The sequence below is a fragment of the Siniperca chuatsi genome, linkage group LG18 (assembly GCF_020085105.1).
Source record: "Siniperca chuatsi isolate FFG_IHB_CAS linkage group LG18, ASM2008510v1, whole genome shotgun sequence".
Taxonomy (NCBI): Eukaryota; Metazoa; Chordata; class Actinopteri; order Centrarchiformes; family Sinipercidae; genus Siniperca; species Siniperca chuatsi.
The window spans coordinates 21,131,706-21,153,591 of NC_058059.1; the positions used below are offsets into that span (position 1 = coordinate 21,131,706).

A 21,886-nucleotide genomic window follows, 5' to 3' on the forward strand; every position below is an offset into this window, starting at 1 on the left:
GAGTGCAGCACAGTGACTACACCACAACCCTGACTGAGTGAGACACACACGAATCTGTATTCATTTATTACCTAAATTGATAACTAATATCACATTAACGTTCACAAACAAATGGGCTTTTTTTTTGTGAAAGTGAAAACTCTTCACTCTATCTTATACAGTAGTAACTCAAATGTGTCTGAGGACATGTTGCTGTACAAACAAGCAACCTGCAAATCCTAGGCACTTGGAAAGAGCAATGACAAATGTCAACATTCTCCCATGGAAAAAGTTTTGTTAGTTAGTCCGCAGATTTTTTTCACTCCTAATGGTGTGTCAGTCAAACAGAGTCATTTGCTGCGAGCGGTTGAAACATGAAGGAAGCGCTGCAGGACGTCTTATGTAGAAAGACAACAAAAAAGAAAAGGAAATTAATAGGTACATCTAAAAAAAAAAAAAAAGTTGATTATTTTAAGAGCGTAGCCTACTTGCTGGTGCAATACAATGCACTGCATTGCGCCATCAGCATATGCGTGAGTTCTTCACCTTCCTTTTGTACCTGCTACAAAGACTCCATGTGTGCACTCACTCTGGCTTTACAATCTGGAGATGAAAAACATTTCTTGGCACAGCTCCGCTTTGTGCATTAATGAGCAACTGTAAGCCATCGCATTCATTAGGTTCATTAGGAAGTGTTTCTAGTGTAGACAGTGATGGACGGTTTCTGCTGCCCCCTGGTGTTGGAGAACTGACAATATCTAGTATTTAGCATTCAGTCGAAGGCAGCAGGGGTTGATGTTTTAGTATGTGATTGCTGAACATGTCATTACAAAACTGTGGGCATTAATCTGCTGCTATAACAGCCTCCACTCTCCTGGGAAGGCTTTCTACCAGATTTTGGAACCTGGCTGCAGGGATTTGCTCCCATTCGAGCATTAGTGAGGTCCAACACTGATGTCGAGGTGATAAGGCCTGGCTCGCAGGCGGCATTTCAGTTCATCCCAAGAAAATTCAGGTTCCTCCACACCAAACTGGGAAAGCCATGTATTTATGGGCCCAGGGGCAGTGTCATGTTTAAACAGTTGCCACACATTTGGAAGAAAACTATTAAACTATTGTCTACAACATAATTGTATACATTAAGATTTCTCTTAATTGGAACTAAGGGAACCCAAACCATGAAAAGCAGCCCCAGACCAAGAGTACACAAAAGTTGCACTTCACCATGGGTCATGTGATGCTGATGAGTGTCGTGTGATAGCCACAGTTTGCATTCTGAAGGCCTCAGTATGCTTCAAAGAAGTAGTTGTTGGATCGTCTAACGGTGTCTGAAACCCCCTTTCCGATGGCGGCATCAGGGTTTTTGAAAGGGGGTGTCCGACAATTATTGTAACTTTCCAAAACAGACAATTGGCCAGCTGTGCGGTGGTGTGAAAATAGGCAGGGTTTGAACTTCTTTCATAAGCTCCTTTACCATTTTTCACACAGATGCTTCTGTCTTCAACACCATGAATGCCTTCAGGGAGAGACTGTCAGAAAGCATGCGCCGCTACGAGCATTTGTACAATGCATTGTGTGGAGACTACAAAGACGTACACAGAGATGTGGAAGGCAGAGGGATGCAGCCAGGAGGAGGCTACGACATGGCTTCATTTGAAGCATACTGAAACTCTGAATCGTATTCAGGCTTTTCTAAAGAAAAAAATATTCCATTCAGAACAAGATAAAGTCCAAAACCGTCATTGAAAAGCTTTATTTAAAAATGTATTTGGCAGGAAGAAAGCTTGAATTCGATGAACATTGCAATAAGCTACAACTTGAGTTACAAAGTGCTCAATCAGTCATCTGTACAGAGAATGTGGATTTGATAAATGACAAATAAAAGACAAACTTTTGCAAATGATTGAATGAATAGTACAAACAAAAATGAGAAATTGCTATAACTGGGTCACTCAAAAAACTGAACTCAGTGTGTATAGAAAAATGGAAAATGAATAATTAAAATACCTTGCATGTCAGCAGATGAGTTATCCACTTGAGCTGTGTCAAGATGTATTTTTTTCTCAATTACTCAATTGAACCAGCAATAACAATATTGATCTATGACTTTGGTCCCTGACACAGGGTCACAGTCACTGAAGCAGGAATGATGAACAACACTGACGTTTTGTCGCCCGCATGCATGTAAAATAGTAGAGTTGTCATTTTGCTATGGCTTGGAGTCAGTAATAATCACATTAATCATTATCATCACAAGTGGAAGATTTCGGCCAATCAGCTAATATAAGAGAGTTGAATAGAACAAAATGCTTTGTACCAAAACAAATACTAACAAACCCTTCACCTTCCATTTATTTCAAATTACCTTAAAATTCTAAGATTTTGCAATACAACCTCAAGAGTCAATTTGACTACTTTTACAATTTTACATATATCAAGAGGGATTAGACTGCTCAATTTCCTTTAAAAACCCACTTTAATGTGGAAGAATCAGCTGTGAAAAATAATTAGAATATGAAATGACAAAGCAGAGTGAATTTAAATAGCTTCTGTGGGAGCTGACCGTGGAGCTATATGAGTCATTTCTGGTCTTTTATCTTTTCTGTTACCATCAGTCTCTTAACGCAAAATAGTGATCAGGAAAATCTGACATAAAGGCTGATTTCTGCCACAGATAACAGAGGCAATTATACGGAGAGACCAGAGTATTTTATGAATGTGCACAACCTGACATTCCCTGCATTTTCATTTCTATAGCAGTATTACTGAATGCAGTGGAGTCTTTTCTCTGATGATTTTTGTGTTGAACTGACAGATTCCATATCCCTCTACGGATACAGAACATAGTTCTAGTACAAAAACAAAGCTACAGCACAAACTGTAGTAATTCACCGCTGAAAATAGTCCCTAACAAATCTGTTTGAGTAACGTTTGTTAAAAACTACAGTGCCCAGCTGTTTTAGGAAATTACTGAGTCTTTTTTTAAAACAAGACTTTATATTTGTGAGCAATTTTTGAAGATTTACATCCTCAGTGGGAACCAATGGGCTTGGGGCTGGTATTGAGTATTGAGAGGCTGACTAACACATTGTTGGTTTTGGTCTTTTCAACAAAAATATAGAACACCACCTTTAAATTGTGAAAGGTTTCTGGCAGATTTAGTTATGCATAAATAAAGTGATAATATTCCACTTGCCAAACCAAATTCACATTGGTTAAGAGGTATGGCTGATTTCCACTGAGTGATTCAGTTTGGTTTCCTCACCCATGCGTGTGATGTGGTGATGGAATGGCTTTAGTTTTTACTGCCATTTCCAATTAAGCATCTGTAGCCGCTTTCCGAGATGGACTTCATTCCGTAAACATGTCGGCAATTTTACAAAGCAGCACCACATTTAAAAAGTACCCAGAGTTGTTTTTTTGTGAAAGTCACACAAACCATCCACGCTAGATGATGGGACCTAATGACAGTTGTAGCACCGTAACTCTTCCTTTACAGGTCAAGTCTGGTTTGATTGTGGTCACATTAACACTCAAGGTTAATAGAGAAACACAGTAGATGCATGTCTTGTTCCACCTTCTTAAGCCAGCACTGTAATGAATCTCTCATTTAATGATAATTTCTTATGCACCAGGAATGAAAAATTGGTTTAATAAACCATGAAATACTGTGAATGAATCATTTTCAAGTTGTAGTACAGATGTTCTTCTCACAAAAAAAAGTATTTTTTTCTAATTAGGATATTTTTTTTTTTCCCCTTGCAGTGTGAAAATCCCTCAATTATCAGACATCCGTCTCCATAAATGTTAAACTGTCATTAATGCCAGATGCTTACAGGATTGAACTCCAGCAATACTCTTTACCTTACAGCTTGTGAGCGAATATAGAAATTAAACAGAAACCTAATGTCTTGTCATTGTTATCCACGCTAACAGCAAGGCTCTATGGGTGCCAGTGTCGGTCTGCCGGTTGGTCGGTTGAGCTTTGGTCCTGACTGAAATGTAGATTGATTTCCATGATATTTTGTACCATGGTCCCCATAGGATGAACCTTAATGACTTTGGTGATCCCCTGACTTTTCATCTAGTGCCACCATGAGGTTCACATTTGGATGGATTGCCATGAAATTTGCAGTGAAAAATAGAAAAACAGCCAGTGTTGAGTAGAAACAAAAACTGACCTTCTTAAAGCGGAACTTTTTTTGACATGATGGCATAGAATGTTAAGACCAGAAAGGGCTCAATAATCAGCAGGGATTGGATTCAGTAGACAAGTTAGAAACAATTTACACAAAATATTTACACCCATATTGTTTCGTCACCCACCCATCCAAAGTAAAAATACAAGCCAGAAATCTAACTTTCACTCATAGCACTTCACCAATAAACACCACTGATACAGCAGCAATAAAAAAACAGAACCAAACCACTGTAGCACAATATACATTTCAATAGGCACAGCAGAGCATTGGCAAATGTAGTGCACATTCAAAGATGTGGGTCAGTATATGGCTCTCTGTTCGACAGAAGTTCATTAACAAAAGAAGAAGGTTGAACTTCAACATGACAGGCTGTTTTAAACCGCTAACAGTGGAAAAACGATGCAAAATGTAGCTCCTGTTTGGACTGAAGAATTGAAAGTGATTGTAGAATAACAGAGTGTGGGTTCCGCCATCTTCAACGCAGCACCTACAGTACACCGGATATGTCCTTCAAATTGATTTGCCAATGTTATGAGTACGGAAAACAAGCGCCCCCCCACACTGCTCTACATCACATTTGACAGGGAGTCAGGGATTGCTAAACAGCAATTAATCAAACTCCTTCAAGTATGAAGGAAACAATTCAACAAACTTAATTTTTTTAAGCAGGTCGCCCTGAAAAGAGGATGAACGAACAGATGCATGTATAATGTCCCTGACACAGGAAATGGTAATGTGCTGAGTTGGTTTACTTTGATCTAACTTAAAAACAACTGCAAATTTAAGACTGCACGGCAGCCTTGATTAATTCCCCTTCATGTAATGTAAAGTAATAATAAAGTGTGAATACAATACCAAATTTAAAATCGAAACCAGGATGAGACTCGGGGAACTAGAGTGCATGTAAATGCACTTTCTGACAAAATGTCTATTAAAAACATTTTTTTTTTTCAAATCACAGAACAAATGTATACATTCATCGATAAAACAAGATGTCATTATGTGTACAGCCCCGACGGAAAATCATTAAGGACTGATTCATTCATTAGACCTTTATATATGTTTTACTTTCAAACCTTTAGGTCATGTAAACACGACTTAAGCCCCACGACTACTCTGTCACTGCCACACTAAATGAAAAGATCAGTAAACAACAACCAGATTTCCCTTAAAAAAACAAAACAAACAACAACTACAAAGTGTGAATGTGCAGGAAGCTTTAACTTCTTTAACTTTTTAGCTTTCAGTATCTAAAGAATCACTGCTACATGTGCGACAGTGGTGCCCAATAAGTAATCCATTTTAAGTTACTGTACGTGCAATGCATTGTGGGGCTCTGTCTTGGTAACAATAACCATTATAGCCAGTGTTATAATCTGGTGGTCTCAAAAGAAGACAACCATAATCTAGTAAACTCTGTTTTTGCCAGAAAATGGGAGTCTGGAAAACATGCCATTGGAATCTATTCAGCACAACGCCTGGAAGCTGGATTAATCAGAAAGCAAGAAAATAAAGTTGGTTTGTGACGGAGAACAAATACATACACAGACAACAAAACGGCCTTAGATGTATTATACATCACAAAGAAAGGCTTTATATAATTGCATTTGTGTACCTCCTGGGTTATGGCTAGTTTGCTAGTCATAAACTTCCTAATACTTTATTTAATTAAAGACATGCATGTTAGGTATTAGGAATACTCTGCCTTTGCTTTTCAGCAAGGCACTGGCCTCAGAACTGAAATTGGTCCCTGGACACTGTACTGTAGCTGCCCACTGCTACTTAACACTTAGGATGGGACAATACAGGGGACAGACATCCCAAAAGGGATTAAAAAGTATAATTTAACTTCTTCTTTTTGACATTTTTAAACATGAGCAAGTGCACTGGGTGTTGCCAAAGTAAAGACTTTTACCTCCACTACAGCAATCTGTTTAAATATAAATTTAGCGGAACATGCTCCATATATTTCCATTATTGTATACTGCACCTTCAAACTGTGAATGAATTTGTGGACTCCTTCATAGCCATGACACCTGACTAAGGAGGGCTAATGAAGATTTTCACCTCACATGGTAAAGAAAAACTCAGGGATGGCATGATTGTTGTTAACACATACATACATACATCCATACACCCATACAAGAATTATCCCACTCACCCAAGTAATAAAGCCCTCACACTATCCTTTTTCTTGTCTGCTGTTAGCGCCAGCTAGTCAGAAGTGATTTTTAAAAAGTTTTTTACATTAGAGACCAGCTCTAACACAAACCTTTTCCTTAGGAAAAATAAAGTCAAAGGACAAAAACCAAAAACCAAATAAACTCCTCCACATGGAAACATATAAAAAAGTACAGGTGGACGGCACAGATCTGCTTTAATGCTCAACACAGCAGTCCAGCATGGACGGTTGCTTAAGAGACGCCTAACTGAGCAGCAATAACAGTCTTTGACTCATACATGACTGTGGGCCTGATCTTTACACACATCTCCTTTATGGGGACATCATTTGGGTGGAGAGGGCCATATGGGGAGAGGATGGGCCTCTGTGTTGAAGACATACTTGTCTAGACCAAGCAGCTCCATGTCGTCAGAGAAGAGCAGATACAAGTACTTCAGCGTCTCACCCAGGAAGAAACTCTCCATCTTGTCCCGGGGCCCGGGGTTAACGGGGTCACGAACGTTGTTAATGGATGTGTAGCCACCACCAGATACCTAAGGAAGTGGAGGTGTCTGGTCAGGTGGTTTATGGATACAAAACTCTAGAAAGTACTCTGGAACTGCAGTTACACTAATAAGCCCGTTGGATGGGTTTGGCACTGTTGTGTATGTGCTCTGAGATCTTTAAGATAGTGGTTCTTAAAGTTTTTTTGTCATGCCCCCCTATTGAAGCAGAAACAAATGTCACGTCCGAAACAAAACAAAAAAGGAATAATTTCCCACCTGAAGCTGACCCTGAGCAACGTTAAGTCCTGCAGTCTAATAGAGGTAATATGGCTTAATAATATACTTAAATAAATTGCCTTGATAATGAAAAGGTGTGGTAAATAATTCTATACTAAACTCATGCTGGTCTGTGGTCAGTTGCCTGTACCTTAGTGTAGTTATTGAAGCTCTGCAGTATGTCCCATCCCCAGTCTCTGTACTTGGGGTCTTTAGTGAATCTGTACATGTAGAACAGGCTTTCCACCGTTTCTGGTCTCAGCAGGTTGTGTCTGTCTGCAGGCTGGAAGATAAAGGAGAACTTGTCAATAAATATTAAAATTGATAAAAAAGGATCAGATTAAGATCATTTTTCTTATTCAACCAGGCAGTCACAAAGAAAATGAACATGCTTTTTTTTTTCCAGAACATCTTATCAAGACAGCAGCATCAGTGAGCACAGCCACAGTTAAGATTAAATACAAGTTAAGAGCAGACAGATTCATATTTCAAAGTATGAGTGCACAACAGACAGTTGGACAGCACTGGCACACATTTCTATGCGTCTTTCACTGCACATTGAGGGGAAAGTAAAAAAACATAAAAGGAAGAAATAAAATTGTTCAGAGCATTTTGGTAAGATTAGTTATTGCTCCAAGCATGACAAATCAAGAAAAACAGATGTTTTGAAAACCTCCTAGGGATGTGACTCTGCTAACTTAAAAACACAAACTATTGAAGTTCCTTATCCTTCTAGAATTCAGTTTATGAAAGCACTAAGGTTTTAATTAAATAAAACAGAATTAATAAAAAATATAATAGAATGAATTAAGGAGTTTACGAAAAGCCTGTCTGTACAAGTAATCCCTCAGCAGTCAAATAAAACAGTCCACAGTAACAACCAATTAATCAGGCCCAGAGGCTCTGAACGACCTTTATCTTTTTTATGATTTTCTGAACTTCATTTTACTTGAGTATTCTTTTTATTTATCTTATTTTGTCTTACCCTGAATAAAAGTGTCTACTGTTTAATCAATCCTGAACGTACATTAATCTGTGTATTGAAATCCAAACATCCAAGGATGTGCAACTTTAGGAAAAACATATTTTTGGGTGGGGGTGTTCATTGTGTTTCCCATTTCCCCATAGTGGTTAGTTCACTCTGAATTACTCATAAGAAATAAATGAATAAAGCCTTTCTAATCTGACATTTGTTTCTTTAGTTTTTAATCCTAGAATTAGAATTAGCTCCTAAATATTTAAAATGTTTCATACAAGTACAAAAATACCAGATGCTTTGATATACCTAAAGCAGTTAATAAAAAATAAAATGAGTGCTGAGGACGATTAGGAAGGTTATGGTCAAAACTCCCATGACAAATTTAGCTAGCTGATTAAAATTTTATTCAGCAGGCTCACTCAAGAATCAGTAGTGGGCTCTCACTCCTTTTGGTTACTTTTGCTTATTTAAAATCACAGAATGTGCATTCAATAGAAAGTATATTATATATATATATATATATATATATATATATATATATATATATATATAAAATAAAAATACAAGACACTAAAAGAAAGAGTGCTTCCAAATGCACATCCATCTGAATTTACAAAGAGATCTGAATAATAAAAAAAGTTTCCACCATTACTGGTCCCTTACATTTTTGTCCAATTGCTTATCCCTTAGAAAAACCTACTTAAAGAGATCATACATGAAAATTAGGGAGTGCATAAAACAAAAGATTAAAAAAAATATATATATATATACAAAATGATGATGAAAAAAAAAAAAAAGATGATCGAATGCCACATATCTCCTATTAGCATCACCTTGACAACAATGTCAGGCCCGTCACTGGCTTGTAGGCTGAAGTGTACGATCTCTGGGCTCAGCCCAGTCTCCATCTGTTTGTACATCTGGTGACATGTCTCCATGAGCTCCACAGCCAGATCCATGTGGTCTCCCGGAAGGCCGTTGTGGGCCCCCAGCGCCAAGGTTCCTGGCAGGAAGCACACAAGGTGGTCCTGTAGAGTCACGAGAGAGAGGTACAATCAGGAAGGACGAGGCTGAGAAATGATGGGAGGCAATGATGAGAGCTGGAATTGATTGGACTGGCTGATAGAGAGAAAGACTGACAGCACATGAGTTTGTACAGCGACTGATTCAACAAAAGCACAAAGGCTGATTGATTTAACAAGGTGGTCAATACCCTATGATGATCAGGGGTTCTTATGCTGTACACAGTAGGCCTACACCAGCCACCAAATATACATATAATATACAACACCTAAGGTAATTAGGGGGCCTGTTACCACCTGACACCCCCCGTGTTTCGCACACTGAATTTTGGTGAGCATCTCTACCATTTTAGGGTTGAAGCGGTTATGGGACAACTCTCCAACAAAGGTCAATCTGCTGGGCCCCGTCTGTCTCACAAGGTGTTTTTTCACTCCCTCCAGGGCCTGAAGGTAGTCCTCCAACAGGCTGGACAAAACATAAACAGGAAATGGTACAGATATAAGTATTAGTCAGTATTACATTAGACATATTAGTCAGTCTGTAGTGACTTTGTTTAGGGCTGTGCAATATGACTGAGGTCAGTATTACAACTTTAAAGAGAATATTTTTCTGGTGCCGACATATCACAAAATGGCAAATACATGAAACATTACATATAAAATACTCAAAGTGGTGCAATGCAGTGAGATCCACTATTACACATTACATTATCATTACAATACGATTCCACTAAAAATTGACATATGATAACACTGAATTATTTCCCAGCTCTGTCAGTGTAGCTACAACTTGTAAGCCGCACAGCTTAACTACTTACACTGAATGTCATGTCAGGTCATGTTATCCTGAAAATGCGTCTCTGTATTTTGAACCTCAGTAAATGACCAATATGTCTCTATGTTTGCTTTACTATGGCTCTGTTGTTCCGGCTTTTAATTCAGTGTTTTCTCCCACAATCACAGAACATCGACTCAGAAATTTAAAATTGGAATTACTCGTCTTCCGTCTTGCCTCCCTGGATCCACTGTTTGAGCAGGTATTCATAGTAGCTGTCTGCTCTGGCGCCAAGTGTGAAGACTCCTTTGTGGGTGAACTGGCCACTGTTGGTGTTGATGAACATGGGCACCAGACCGTCTTGTTTGCCTGGCAGCTTATGGACCAGCTTCATTACCTCATTCACAACCTCCTGGAAAGGTAAAAATAAAAGAGCTACCATTAATGTCTAGACATGAGATAATGAACCCAACAACCTCACTTCACTTACTGCTGATGTGTGGGCCAATATATTTGAAAAATAATGTTTTAAGCAATTTATCATTGGGAAATTATTAGCAATTTCACACTTTGATGAAACTGGGCTTGTCAAAAGCTATGTCTCACAGGGTTTGCCCACTTTATGACAGAAATTATTCAAGTTCATGTCATACCAGGCTGAAAATCTTCAGACGCAAGCTCTGGTTTCTGGAATCGCTCATAAACTGACAACATGATGGATTTAAAGCAAATCCTAGCTCATGCTTGTCACTTCAAATCACACAAATGTTTGCGAGCTGCACTTAATGTGTTTAACTGAACTGAAACCCTCCATTTGAACTCCAATCTCCACTCCATCTCAGACAACTGGAAGTAATTACAAACCAAAATTATTGCACACACACACACACACACACACACACACACACAAACACACACACACACACACACACAGAGTAATGGAGGCCCCTCTTGGTATCCTGACCTGATACTGTGGGTCCTGGGTGAGGCGGCTTAGCTCTCTGAATTCCAACTGAATGCTGGTGACCTCAGCCAGTGTGCTGTCTGATGTCCATCGAGGGGGGTGGGCTGTTCCCTTCCCAATGTTGACGTCTGAGAACGGGATCTTTGAGGGAGTTTTGAAGGCAGGCATCAACCTGGACCCGAGATCTTTCTTTAAATGGAGAGAGGGAACAGAATTTTAAGTTAAAGTGTTACTCTTTCCATCTTGTAAGAGTAAAGTATCATTCAATTTATTTTGAAATGCAACACTACCACATCAGCAAATCTGAAGTCACTTGTTAACTTGCAACTGAAGTGCGGCAGAGGAGGCACCGTGAACCTCGTCAATTCTACAAAGTAGTTTACAATTAAGCTGCGTGGGTTGTATTCTCATTCTTCATTCGATTTCTTGAAAAACAGCCCTGAACAGCTGAATAACAGAAGACAACAGATAAGTAAGAATGCCTGTTTTGGCTTGACTCACAGCTTTCTCTAGAAAGAGTTGGTCTCCTGTTAGATGGTAGGTACTCAGCAGGCCCCCAAGGACACGGATGGTTGTCTCAAAAAGATTCACATCCACATTCTTGCTGAAGGTGAGCTCTTTCTCTACCCAGTTCTTTGCTTCGGCAAACTCTATGTGGAGTGAGAGAGTACAAGAGTGGGAGGGGAAAGAGAGAAAAGAAAGAATTACATGTGATGACATTAAAATGGTGGATAAAAGGTGATTTTCTTGAGGTTTTTTTTATATAAGAGTTTTGCCTCAAGTGACATGATCAAGTGGTCTCATAAACTCCTGAGACAGCCCCAGACCGAGGCTTTGTCAGATTCTTAAAAGAAAACTCCACTGATTTAGCATTGCATTCCTATAAACATTGTTGGATACACAATGGGCAGTAAAAAAAAAACAAACAAAAAAAACAAACAAAAAAGAAGATAAAAATAGATGCAGCAGCACCAGAGATATTTTATTTTTTATTCCATGCATTCCTCTTCCTTGTAAAAACCTGGCGCCTACATTAACCACAATGCAATTCGACTGCTGACAGGTTACAGGTGTTATGCTGGTAGCCTCAAGCCGCTAGCCCTAAGCAGAGATGAGGAGCGGGCTGTAGAGGTCTGGTAAACTCACTTCTTTCTAACTCCACACCCCCAGTTATTTTTTGCATTTTCAAACTTGTAGTCTTCAGCACCAACCGACGCATGAGACTAGGTTATGTTGCACAGCTCTCTCTGGAGCCACAAAAGGCTTAATATAACTTTTTTCACATTTGTAGTAGTACTCCACAGCACCTGTAAACAGCCTTTGATGTGTAAAATAGGTGGAGTTTCCTTTTAAAGTTTGTTGAGACCAAATGCAAACCCTTTAGAGAGAGCACAATTATGTACATAGCATACAAAATGGAAAGATGCGAGTGGATGCAAACAGATGCAAATTTGCTCAGGGCAGCACAAATAATGGCAAAGACGCATGTGTACAAGTTGAAAATGTTTCAACTTTAACAAAGAAATAAATCCTTTTAGTATCTGTACCAAAATTCAGATTTTTATATTGGTATCATATTTGGCAACAGTACTGAAACATTTTTATGATACCCAGCCCCAAGAGAGAAAGAATAAGTGACATACAATACCTTCTTTTAGGCCCAAAATCCACATGGTGTCTAAAGAATCAATAAGCGTCAAACCCAGTCCGAACCACTCGCCAAAAGACTTGGAGATGGGCTTGAGTTCATCGTGACCCCAGGCGTAGTCCTTATAGCCTTTCCACGCATGTCTGAAGGCATCACGTACTGCCTCCAGCCTGTCCACAGTTCCAGTTGAAACTACAAACAAAGGAATGAATAAGAAATGAAAGTGTAATCTTAAAAGTCGGTATTTCCTCTAGGAAGGTCTCTCAGCAGTGCACGTCTCATTTTCTGATTATTTTCCATAGAAGGAATATTCTGTGCCATGCGTCAACACTGCTGCTCTGAGCACAGCAGGGTTTTGTCCTGCAAGTTAGAAATGTTCAAACTTTAAAAAAATAAATAAAAAGAAGAAAAAAAAAAGACGCTGGACTTTAAACAGCATAGACCAGTAGAGCTGGACAACGCTACGTTAAATAATCTGTTTGAGGGGAAAAGTTTCTCAGTGGACACAAAAGTAAGACAAATCTGAACTCAGGATACAGGATCTCAATGATACAGGGTTGCAAAACAATAAAAAAAACCCGACAGAATCTGGTTTCTGTGATTTACATAATTGTTAAGTGAAAATCTTTGGGTTTTGGACTGTTGGTCAGACAAAACAAAAACATGTGAAGTCGGGACCTTGGGCTCTGGGAACTTGTGATGGACATTTTCTTTTCAACAGATAAATGGATAATTGTTGGTTGCAGACCTTGTACCTTAATTTCTCATGTTCATTTGCTATATAAAAAAAGCTGGTAAGAATTCCAGCTAAGTTCAGTACTGACCTTCCAGTGGGACAGTGTCAGCAGGGTTGGCTTGGACCGGGGGCACCGCAGCTTCTTTCTCATTGGCTGAGGGTGGAGGCTCTGTGGCCTGGTCAGCTTCGATCATTGCTCCTCTCCAGCTGCATGACAAAAGTTGCAACTGAATTATTTATAACTGCTTCACTGATCCATGTACTGTAACAAGGGCTACAGGGCCTGGGTGCAGTTGGAAAATGTTTGATTCTGATCTTCTGAGCAATATCATGTTAACATGTCATGTATTTTTCCCAACAGTTACAAAACCTTCTGTACAGTTGTTTATAGGGGGAAAAAGCAAACAACAAACAGATCACCTGACAATCTTTTTTTCTTTGTCCTCCTCCTCTCCTCCTTCATCTTGAACCACCTCTTGCTTTTTCCCACCGACTGTGTCTGACATATTTCCCTCTTTCTGCAGGCTTGGTGGACCTCTCTTGCCTGGGAATGTCTTTTTCTATGGATAAACAAACAGCTAGAGCTAGAAACAGGAGGGACAACATGAACACCTCTAAATATAAAGTCAACATCTTTTACATCCATTTTAGCAAACTGAATCACAAAGTACAGCGGTCACATAAGCACAAGACTGCTTGTGCTTGTGTTTTATTATGTCACTTTATTTATGTGTGATGTAAGTGTAATGTGTCTGACTATAATTAACATAACGTGTAATTAACATGATAGATCATTGCAGTTACTGTAGGGCAATTTCAACATTCTGGTAAGATGAAAATTAGTCAATCTTGGCCTACTCTAGCATTTTGACTTTTTAAACTGATGTTGATTGATGTCCCTGAAATAAAGAAATACAAACACAACTCTAACCTTAGTGGGAGGTTTAGCCAAAATGGCGACATTTGGTCCTCTGGGCTCCACCACAGCATCTGGCCCTGCATCTGGCCCCAAAGCTGGCCCCACGGCCGGCCCTTCAGCCGGCCCTGCCACAGGAACCAGAACTTTACCTGCAGCTTGACCCAATATAGACTTCACACCTAGAGGAATGGTCTTCAACTCTCTGTCATTCAGCTCCAGCCAGTCCTCCTTGTCAGACAACCCTACACACACACACACACACACACACACACACACACACACAATGAACAAGAAAACAAGCTAAGACTAAGTCCACACTATGCCAGCTAACTATATTATATAGTTATCACTATATTATGGTTCTGAAGTCGTCTAACAAAATAAATTACATATTGTTAAAATAGACTCTTCACAGAGATAGCCGTAAGAAGTTATCTTCCTAACTTTACTACCGCACAGCCCACTACTGAGTCTGAGCAGGCATACATTATATAATCCTTTTCCAAAAGCTCTGTTTTCCCAGTCCGCACTAAAACGCTAGTTTTCTCCTATGGACACGGATTTTCAGAAAGCTCAGCTTTTTGGTTGTGAAAAAATGCTAGATTAGTGTGAACGGAAAGCCGAAACAGAGAGAAATAGAAGCATACTTAGATTTAGCCATCTTAGTGTGGATGTGGTCTGAATATCAAATACAGTACATGTAGAAGTATATAGGAGTTAAAGCAAGCAGTACTACGAAGCGAGATTAATGGGGGTAAGCGAGGTATGTTGAGCCTAAAGCCAGAGTTTTCAATGTCAAGAAGGTGGCTCTCTTTTAACCTGGCTAGATCGCCGTGGTAACTTATGCTGTACACCCAACCTGCTCCGGAGGGGGTTATGTTCAGAGTTTCGGATTGAAATCGACTGTAAAAAGCGCCACCCTTTCACTAATTATTTTCCTGACGATATTCTCAATGTGATACAGATTCTCAGCTGAGGGAATACGTGAGCCATACGTTTGGAATGTCACCGAACTAAGCCTTGTAATTACAGTAGTGCAAACTGTATGCATCGCGTTGCCACAGAAACCTACATGCATTCAGTTGGTGATGCAAGTAATATTAACACTTTAAAATTTTACACAGATGATCATCCATACACTAAAAGAATAATGAAGGCACAGCAACTACATGCCACTGGATGATGTTTTTGTTGCTTGCTCATGATTTGCTGCCAAGTCCGTTTTACACTGCTGGTATTACAGGTAATAGAACGGTGATTAAAAAAAATGTATTAATCTAATGGTATTAATTACAGATAATCTTAAATCAATAAAGTTAATTTCACTTTGATTTGGCCAAAAACTTTCCACGTATCCTTCATTACGGGAGAGTGTCAGACCTAAATGCAATTCTTGAGTACAATGTTTAAATATGCTGTATCAAGTTTAAAGTTTAAGAACTCTACAATGTGCACTTGTCACGTTAGAAATAAATGGGAGGCATTAAGAGTGCAGTCTATCAGCAATTTTCTGCCAGCATTCCTCTCTGACAGACTTTGTCTCTGCCTATTTGTGTGTGAGCTAGGCGTTGTATGGGCATTGTTTACCTCTCCATTGCTCTGTTATGCTGGGATAGGAGAGCAGTCCAAATATGAGCAGCAGAGCCAGCAGGAACAGGATCAGGCTTCGCTGGAGCCGAGACAGCTGCTTCCATTTCTGTAGGCAGATAAACAAACAAATACGAACTACACTGAAACATGTGTAACAGCTCTGAATTCAAACTGGTGTCTATCAGCAGATTCTAACATCACCCCCCTCTCAAATTATCTTACAAATGCTTCCTTTAAAAATATTAGGGAGAATAAGGGAAAAGCCTGATGGCCTTCGTTGTCTGGCTTACCCTGTATAAACTCAACATCTCTCTCCACCTGATGCGTTAAGCTCAGTGACCGATCACAAGTAAACAATATAAACCAGCTCAACCCAGCAGTCCAGAGGGAGGGACAGAGTCAGGCTCTCTCAGGAGAGAAGGCTGAGCGGTACCACTCTGTTACCTGCACTAATTAACACCTGTGCAACACCATGAAACTATTGAGCCATCGTCTGTGAGCTGTGACGGAACACACAACAGACTTTATCTCAGGGGACATTTCATTGTACTTTGCTAGTTTATTCAACATAACAGCTTCAACATATTCTGTTCAGTCCAATGCTGCATTTTATTTGCTGCTTTCGTGTGTGTGTGTGTATGTATGTGTATGTATGTGTATGTATGTGTGTATATATATATATATATATATACACATACATATATATATACATATATATATACACACACACACACACACAAATATTGTACTTTTTGACAATGTGTGATATGCTCAGAATTGCAGTAAGATGGTATAAGGTGATTTATTGCTTTTTTTAACTGTCCCTAAAAGAAAACCATCAATATCCATTTTTATCTATTAAGCCTTCACAGTATTCATCTCACTTTAATCTTTATTGCAGCAAATGGAACGGATAAAGACAGATTGGACAGCACTGTCACAAATATCAATGGACTAAAACTTCAAAGTACATAGTCCGTATCAGTGAACAAATTGCGCTGAAATTATTATGCTATTTAATCAGAAGCATGACAGAAAATGTATTGATAATCATTAGGTATAGCCCTAGTTTGATGCAGACTAAAAATCTCACAGCCTTCTTCAGCAAATGGAATTTGTTCAGGTGTTGGTCATAGATCACATGATGACACCAAAACAAGTCCCCGTCCATGAAGAAGGCCGTAAAATAAGTCAACACAACTGTGTATCAGTCTTTCCCCTCCATGCCAACTGAATTCTGAACAGCAATGTAGTTAGTATGTAGATATTAGATTTCCTTTTTTAAAGTTGATACTGCACATTTTCTCTATCTGCACTGGGCTGGAGGCAGGGAAACTCACTCAGCAGGTTGGCTACTGAAACATAATCAGTCACACTCACATACATACCAATGAGAGATTCAGAGCTTCACCTTGCATGCCTTTGAAGATGTTAAAGAAAACCAATGTGAATAGGGGTAAAGTCCTTTTCGCTGTGTGAGGAGCAAACAATGAGCCAACAAGCCACTCAAAGGAACATCATTTGCAGACAATGGTTTTCTCAAGAACCATAAACCGTTATCAAATTTGACAACCCACAGGTACAGGGGAGTGCTGAGCCAGATCGAGGTCTCTGCTATAAAGCTGGCTTTAGAGCCGAGTATGCCGTTTTGCTTTTTTGAAAAAAGAAGTGACAGAAGTAATCGTGTTGAATCGGGCTATGAATTGGCTGTAAAGCCAAATTAAAATAATCTTTTTAATACTACTATGTGTTTTGTACCAGTACTGGGATTAAAAATGGATGCAAAATGGATTCCAAACATTTTTTGGGGAAAATAAAAGTGGGCACTCATTTGACAATTAAGTGTTGAGTGATGGCTGAGCTGTGTTTAAAATAAAGCAGAATTGTTGGGAAGGCCACATATTATAAAACTAAGGGCAACACACACTGGCAGTGTGTGACACACATCAAAACACCTGCACCCATTGTCTAAGCACATTCTTCATTGCAGGTTGTTGTGCATCAGGATACATGACCTGTCCTATTTCTCAGCATCGCATTTCAACTCTCCAGAAAAGCAGAAATTTTACTGCATTTGCTCCCAAGAACGGCCCATCCTGGATATTGTTCACTGACTACTGCTTTTGTCTGTATGGTGCGTTCAGTGTGTGCTACGGGTGTCAGTTGACATGGATCAAATTCAAGACGGTAAATGACGCGGCTTGTGTACGTTGTGTAACAGCTGTGACATACGGAGCAAAGAAATCTCTCATTACTTGGTTAAAAAATAAACTTCTAATCCTTGCACTTTTCCATCTAAGGCCATTGAACTGATTAACCTGTGTTACACAAAAAGTAATCAGTGAAAAACCTAGGCAGTCTCATTATGAAGGAGGTTGTAAGACGAGTTGTACGAGGATGAAAGAGGAAACCTGTGAACAAAGCAGCAAACCCCCGACCAAGGAATAGCAAACAAAAGTATGAGATGTGACATGATCAGTGCAACACAATATACCTGTAAAACCTGAGTATCAAAACCAACAAGAGAGATGAGGGAGGCTCATAGTGAGAGGGCAAAAGGAGGAGTGAGAGGCGTAAGAAATTTGAAAGTAAAGAAAACAAGATTAAAGAAAATGTGCGGGGAGATGGAAGAGAGACGGTGAGATGAACAGAATTTGTTTTATCTCACTGTAGTGATCAGACACATAATGTGCTCAGGGGATGCTTTTATCTGAAGAGTTCATGCTGCTCCACAACAAAGGAGGCGGAAGAAAGGAAGACTGAAACCTAGGAATCATTTTGTCACGAAAAAAGATACATTTCATAAGGACAGAGATGATCTATCTCAGTGCAGTGATCAGAAACAGACCCAAGCAGTTGGATGCTTAGAGCTGAGGCTTTTTTGCAGAGCCCACAATCAGTCAGAACTGAGCAACCCATCAACTAGGGCTGGGCCATGGGATAATATATACGTCAACAGCCAGAGATTTTTCTATACCGTTTATTCCAAGGGCAGCAATCTCTATAATGTCTCTGGTTGTATTATATTAGGCCATTATGGATAATGATGCAAATCAATGAGCAGGACTGCTTTATGGCAATATTTGATTTACAGGATTGCTACATCAATATGAAGTACCTTGATTTCTCACGTATTCAATCAATAAATTGTTTCTAAATTTAATTTTCAGAAAATGTACTACATCACTAAGTCCTAGTAAGGTGTTGCCACCTTGAGTCTCCTCTCCTTTTCTATTAATAAATTATTCATTCATTCATTCATTCTCCGAGTCTCTAAACTCTACTGCAGGGATGAACCAGTCAGTTACAATGTATTCATTCATTTGGTGTTTTGATAATGGTGGTGGAGAGTACTATCTAACACGTGGCTCCAAAATCTCCCATAGGTGCTCAGTTGGGTTGAGATCTGGTGACTATGAATAGCATAGCATATGATTAATTTACATAATTTTCACACTCATCAAACCATGCAGTGAACCTGTATGGAAGCATCTTTTCCTTTGATTTGTCACATCTCTGCATACTGTATCATGTATAACATGAGTTGAACACAAGCTCATTATCTTGCATCAAACGCAGGGTTTCTGCATCAAAGTGGTAAAACTCAGGTCCGTCTAGAGCCATGATCTGCATACCGCACTACAGGACCACTCACCCTCCAGCAGGACTGTCTCCGGTGTTTGCCGTTGTTGTACGTGTGACTGTGCGGATCACTGAGTGTCAGAGCGATGAAGTCCTTTTTGGAAGGCGGATACATCCTCTGATCGGGGCAGACAGTCGTAGGTCATAGAAGCTGCAAACAGAAGGGTACAAAAAATTTTAATAAAAAAAATAAAAAAAACACAGTTAACCTAACCATGACTATTTCCTAAAATAAGGGTAATGTGAAACTCAAAATGCGAAAAGCAAGGTCCGTTCCAGCATTGTGCTGGAAGGGTTGGCTGATGGATCGACAAAATTAACTGATGACTGTTTTTATTTGCTATTTTTGTCTGCTTTGTAACATTGTAAATGTAATACCTTTGCTGTTTTGGAGGCAGTGGTTAGTAGAACACTACAATACAGTAACCCTGACTAATATGATTTGATATAGATTTGGAGTCCATGCATGATGGTAAGGTGCACTTACCACCAGGACTCAGTGACTACGTAAATCAACAGGTAAAAAGATGTCAGGGTATCTAGACTAAAACCAGGCTATATTTAGCGGAAAAGTGCAAGTTTATAGGCTGTATTTTAAAACATTAACTGACATTGATTTACATGTGTAAGTTTTTATAAAGGGGAGTGGACCAATTTTAATAAACCTGCCACTAGGAGTAAACAGAGAAGGATGAAATTGTTTATTTGCACCAAACCAGCCATGTGTATTGTATCATTTGACTGATTTTCATATGTCCAGACATGATGTAGAGCATATAGCTATCAGAAAACTGCTTGTGTGTGTAAGTTATCGCCTATCCCTCCAACGCTATCTTTATTTCACCTCGCTGACATTTTCCTGATGATTTGTTCACTGTATCTTCTCATTTTTTATTCCACTGTGTGTATGTATGCTCGTACCTTTTCCTCTTTGAAAGACAATGTACAGCTGCTGCAATGCTAATTTGCTTAACATCTTCATGATTTGTTAAACATTTCCAGAGAGGAAGCTAAGAATTGTCACTGCTTGGTTTGAGGATTTATTTGAGCTGTGAGAGCAACAGTTGCCACTAGCAGCAGCTGCATTGATCAAAGTACACCAATTTAACTTTATTCAACTTAATTCCGCTTCAATATGTATCATATAAAATGCAGCAAGGCTGACTGTGGATTGTGCATTAGGCTTTTCATAATGTAACATATGCATGTAGAAATACTTCTGTTGTGTCATTTACTTCATATATTCTTTACATATACACACACACACACACACACACATATATGTGTTCTGTACATATACACACACATACATATATATGAGATACTTTAGAATGTATCCTCTTCAGCACCATGGACAGCTGACGACAAGAAGCTCTTAAGGGCATGCAGGTTCACATCTTGGGAGTGATGTTTCAGGAAACGGGTGTAAAAACTTAGAAAACACTCTTAACTTCTAGTATCGATTGATATCGGGGAACAGGGCTGAATTCAACTCAAACACAGTGATTGTCCTTGAAGTGGTCACGCAGTCTTTGTAAGAAAGCTATCACAAATTACAAGTAAAAAGAGCTTCAAAGCAAAGATAAATTGAATATAATTCTGACAATATAATAACATAGGCTGCTCTTTACGTCTTGCAGCTAGTTACTTCATCAATAGTCGTCTTAATAACGTTATAGTTGAAAGAATGCTCTCACAAATAGTTACTGTACGCAAAAAGCTAACGTTACATTAGTCAATTGACGTTAACGTTACAGGAACAAGCAATTTAAGCTACATTTAAGCTAGTTTATTACCTTAGTTACACCCCTGCCTTCTACACATCACTGACATACTGTTTAAACACACCAACAAATCACTAAAATATTAGTCACACATTCAGCTACCTTCCCCTCACCTTGGTACCTGGTTGGCTGCCTCAAAGCGACGTTTTTCTCCTGAAAGCTTAACGTTAACAGCTGTTGGCTAGCTGCAAGAGGCTAGCTCGCTTCTTCTCTTGTTTCTGGATGGAAGAAGACACTGTTCGGCTGTCAGAAGAAGCAACATGTAACACAGTAATCCGTCCGACTGTCACACAAGACGACCTGCTGCTATATGAAATGTCAAACAAATTAAATTGGGGGAAACATGGCTAAAGTTAGCGAATGAACAACCAGAGACAGATGCGGAAAAGTAAGAACTAACAAGGGATGATGCGGCGTGTCACGTGACGTGTGCACGTGTTCTGACGGTTTGAGTGTTAACCCTTAACAACCCCTAAACACCATGTTCCCAGCTAAGATATTAATACAACCTTTAACATTACTTTGGCCTTTTTTTGCTGTTGCAGATCATTTATTTATTTATTTAAAAAAATACCTGCTTCATTTAAACCCATTTAAAAACTATTGTGTGTAGTTGAAATGTATGCTTGCCTGTAGACAAATTTTACATTTTTGCATGTTCAGCTGACTATAAGACTATGTTACACTAGCAATTAACTGGAAT

The 21,886-nt window shown here is 39.2% G+C and overlaps 1 protein-coding gene across 3 annotated transcripts; it reads right to left on the reverse strand.

The window, feature by feature from the left end:
- Window positions 1-1,703: 1,703 nt before the first annotated feature.
- Window positions 1,704-21,608, reverse strand: man1b1a (mannosidase, alpha, class 1B, member 1a). Of its 3 annotated transcripts, XM_044174054.1 has the most exons (15): window positions 21,297-21,608; window positions 20,710-20,796; window positions 19,413-19,550; window positions 15,755-15,863; window positions 14,180-14,409; window positions 13,669-13,808; window positions 13,337-13,455; window positions 12,513-12,704; window positions 11,366-11,514; window positions 10,865-11,053; window positions 10,122-10,312; window positions 9,471-9,591; window positions 8,937-9,131; window positions 7,276-7,407; window positions 1,704-6,896 (listed from the first exon to the last, which is right to left on the reverse strand). In XM_044174054.1, the coding sequence occupies exons 3-15, from the start codon at window positions 19,512-19,514 to the stop codon at window positions 6,687-6,689; spliced, it is 2,079 nt and encodes a 692-aa protein (XP_044029989.1). In that variant the 5' UTR covers window positions 19,515-19,550; window positions 20,710-20,796; window positions 21,297-21,608; the 3' UTR covers window positions 1,704-6,686. The 3 variants fall into 3 exon arrangements, with proteins under 3 accessions (XP_044029989.1, XP_044029988.1, XP_044029987.1); XM_044174053.1 differs by lacking the exon at window positions 20,710-20,796 and having other exon boundaries at window positions 21,305-21,608; XM_044174052.1 differs by lacking the exon at window positions 20,710-20,796.
- Between the last annotated feature and the right edge of the window lie 278 nt (window positions 21,609-21,886).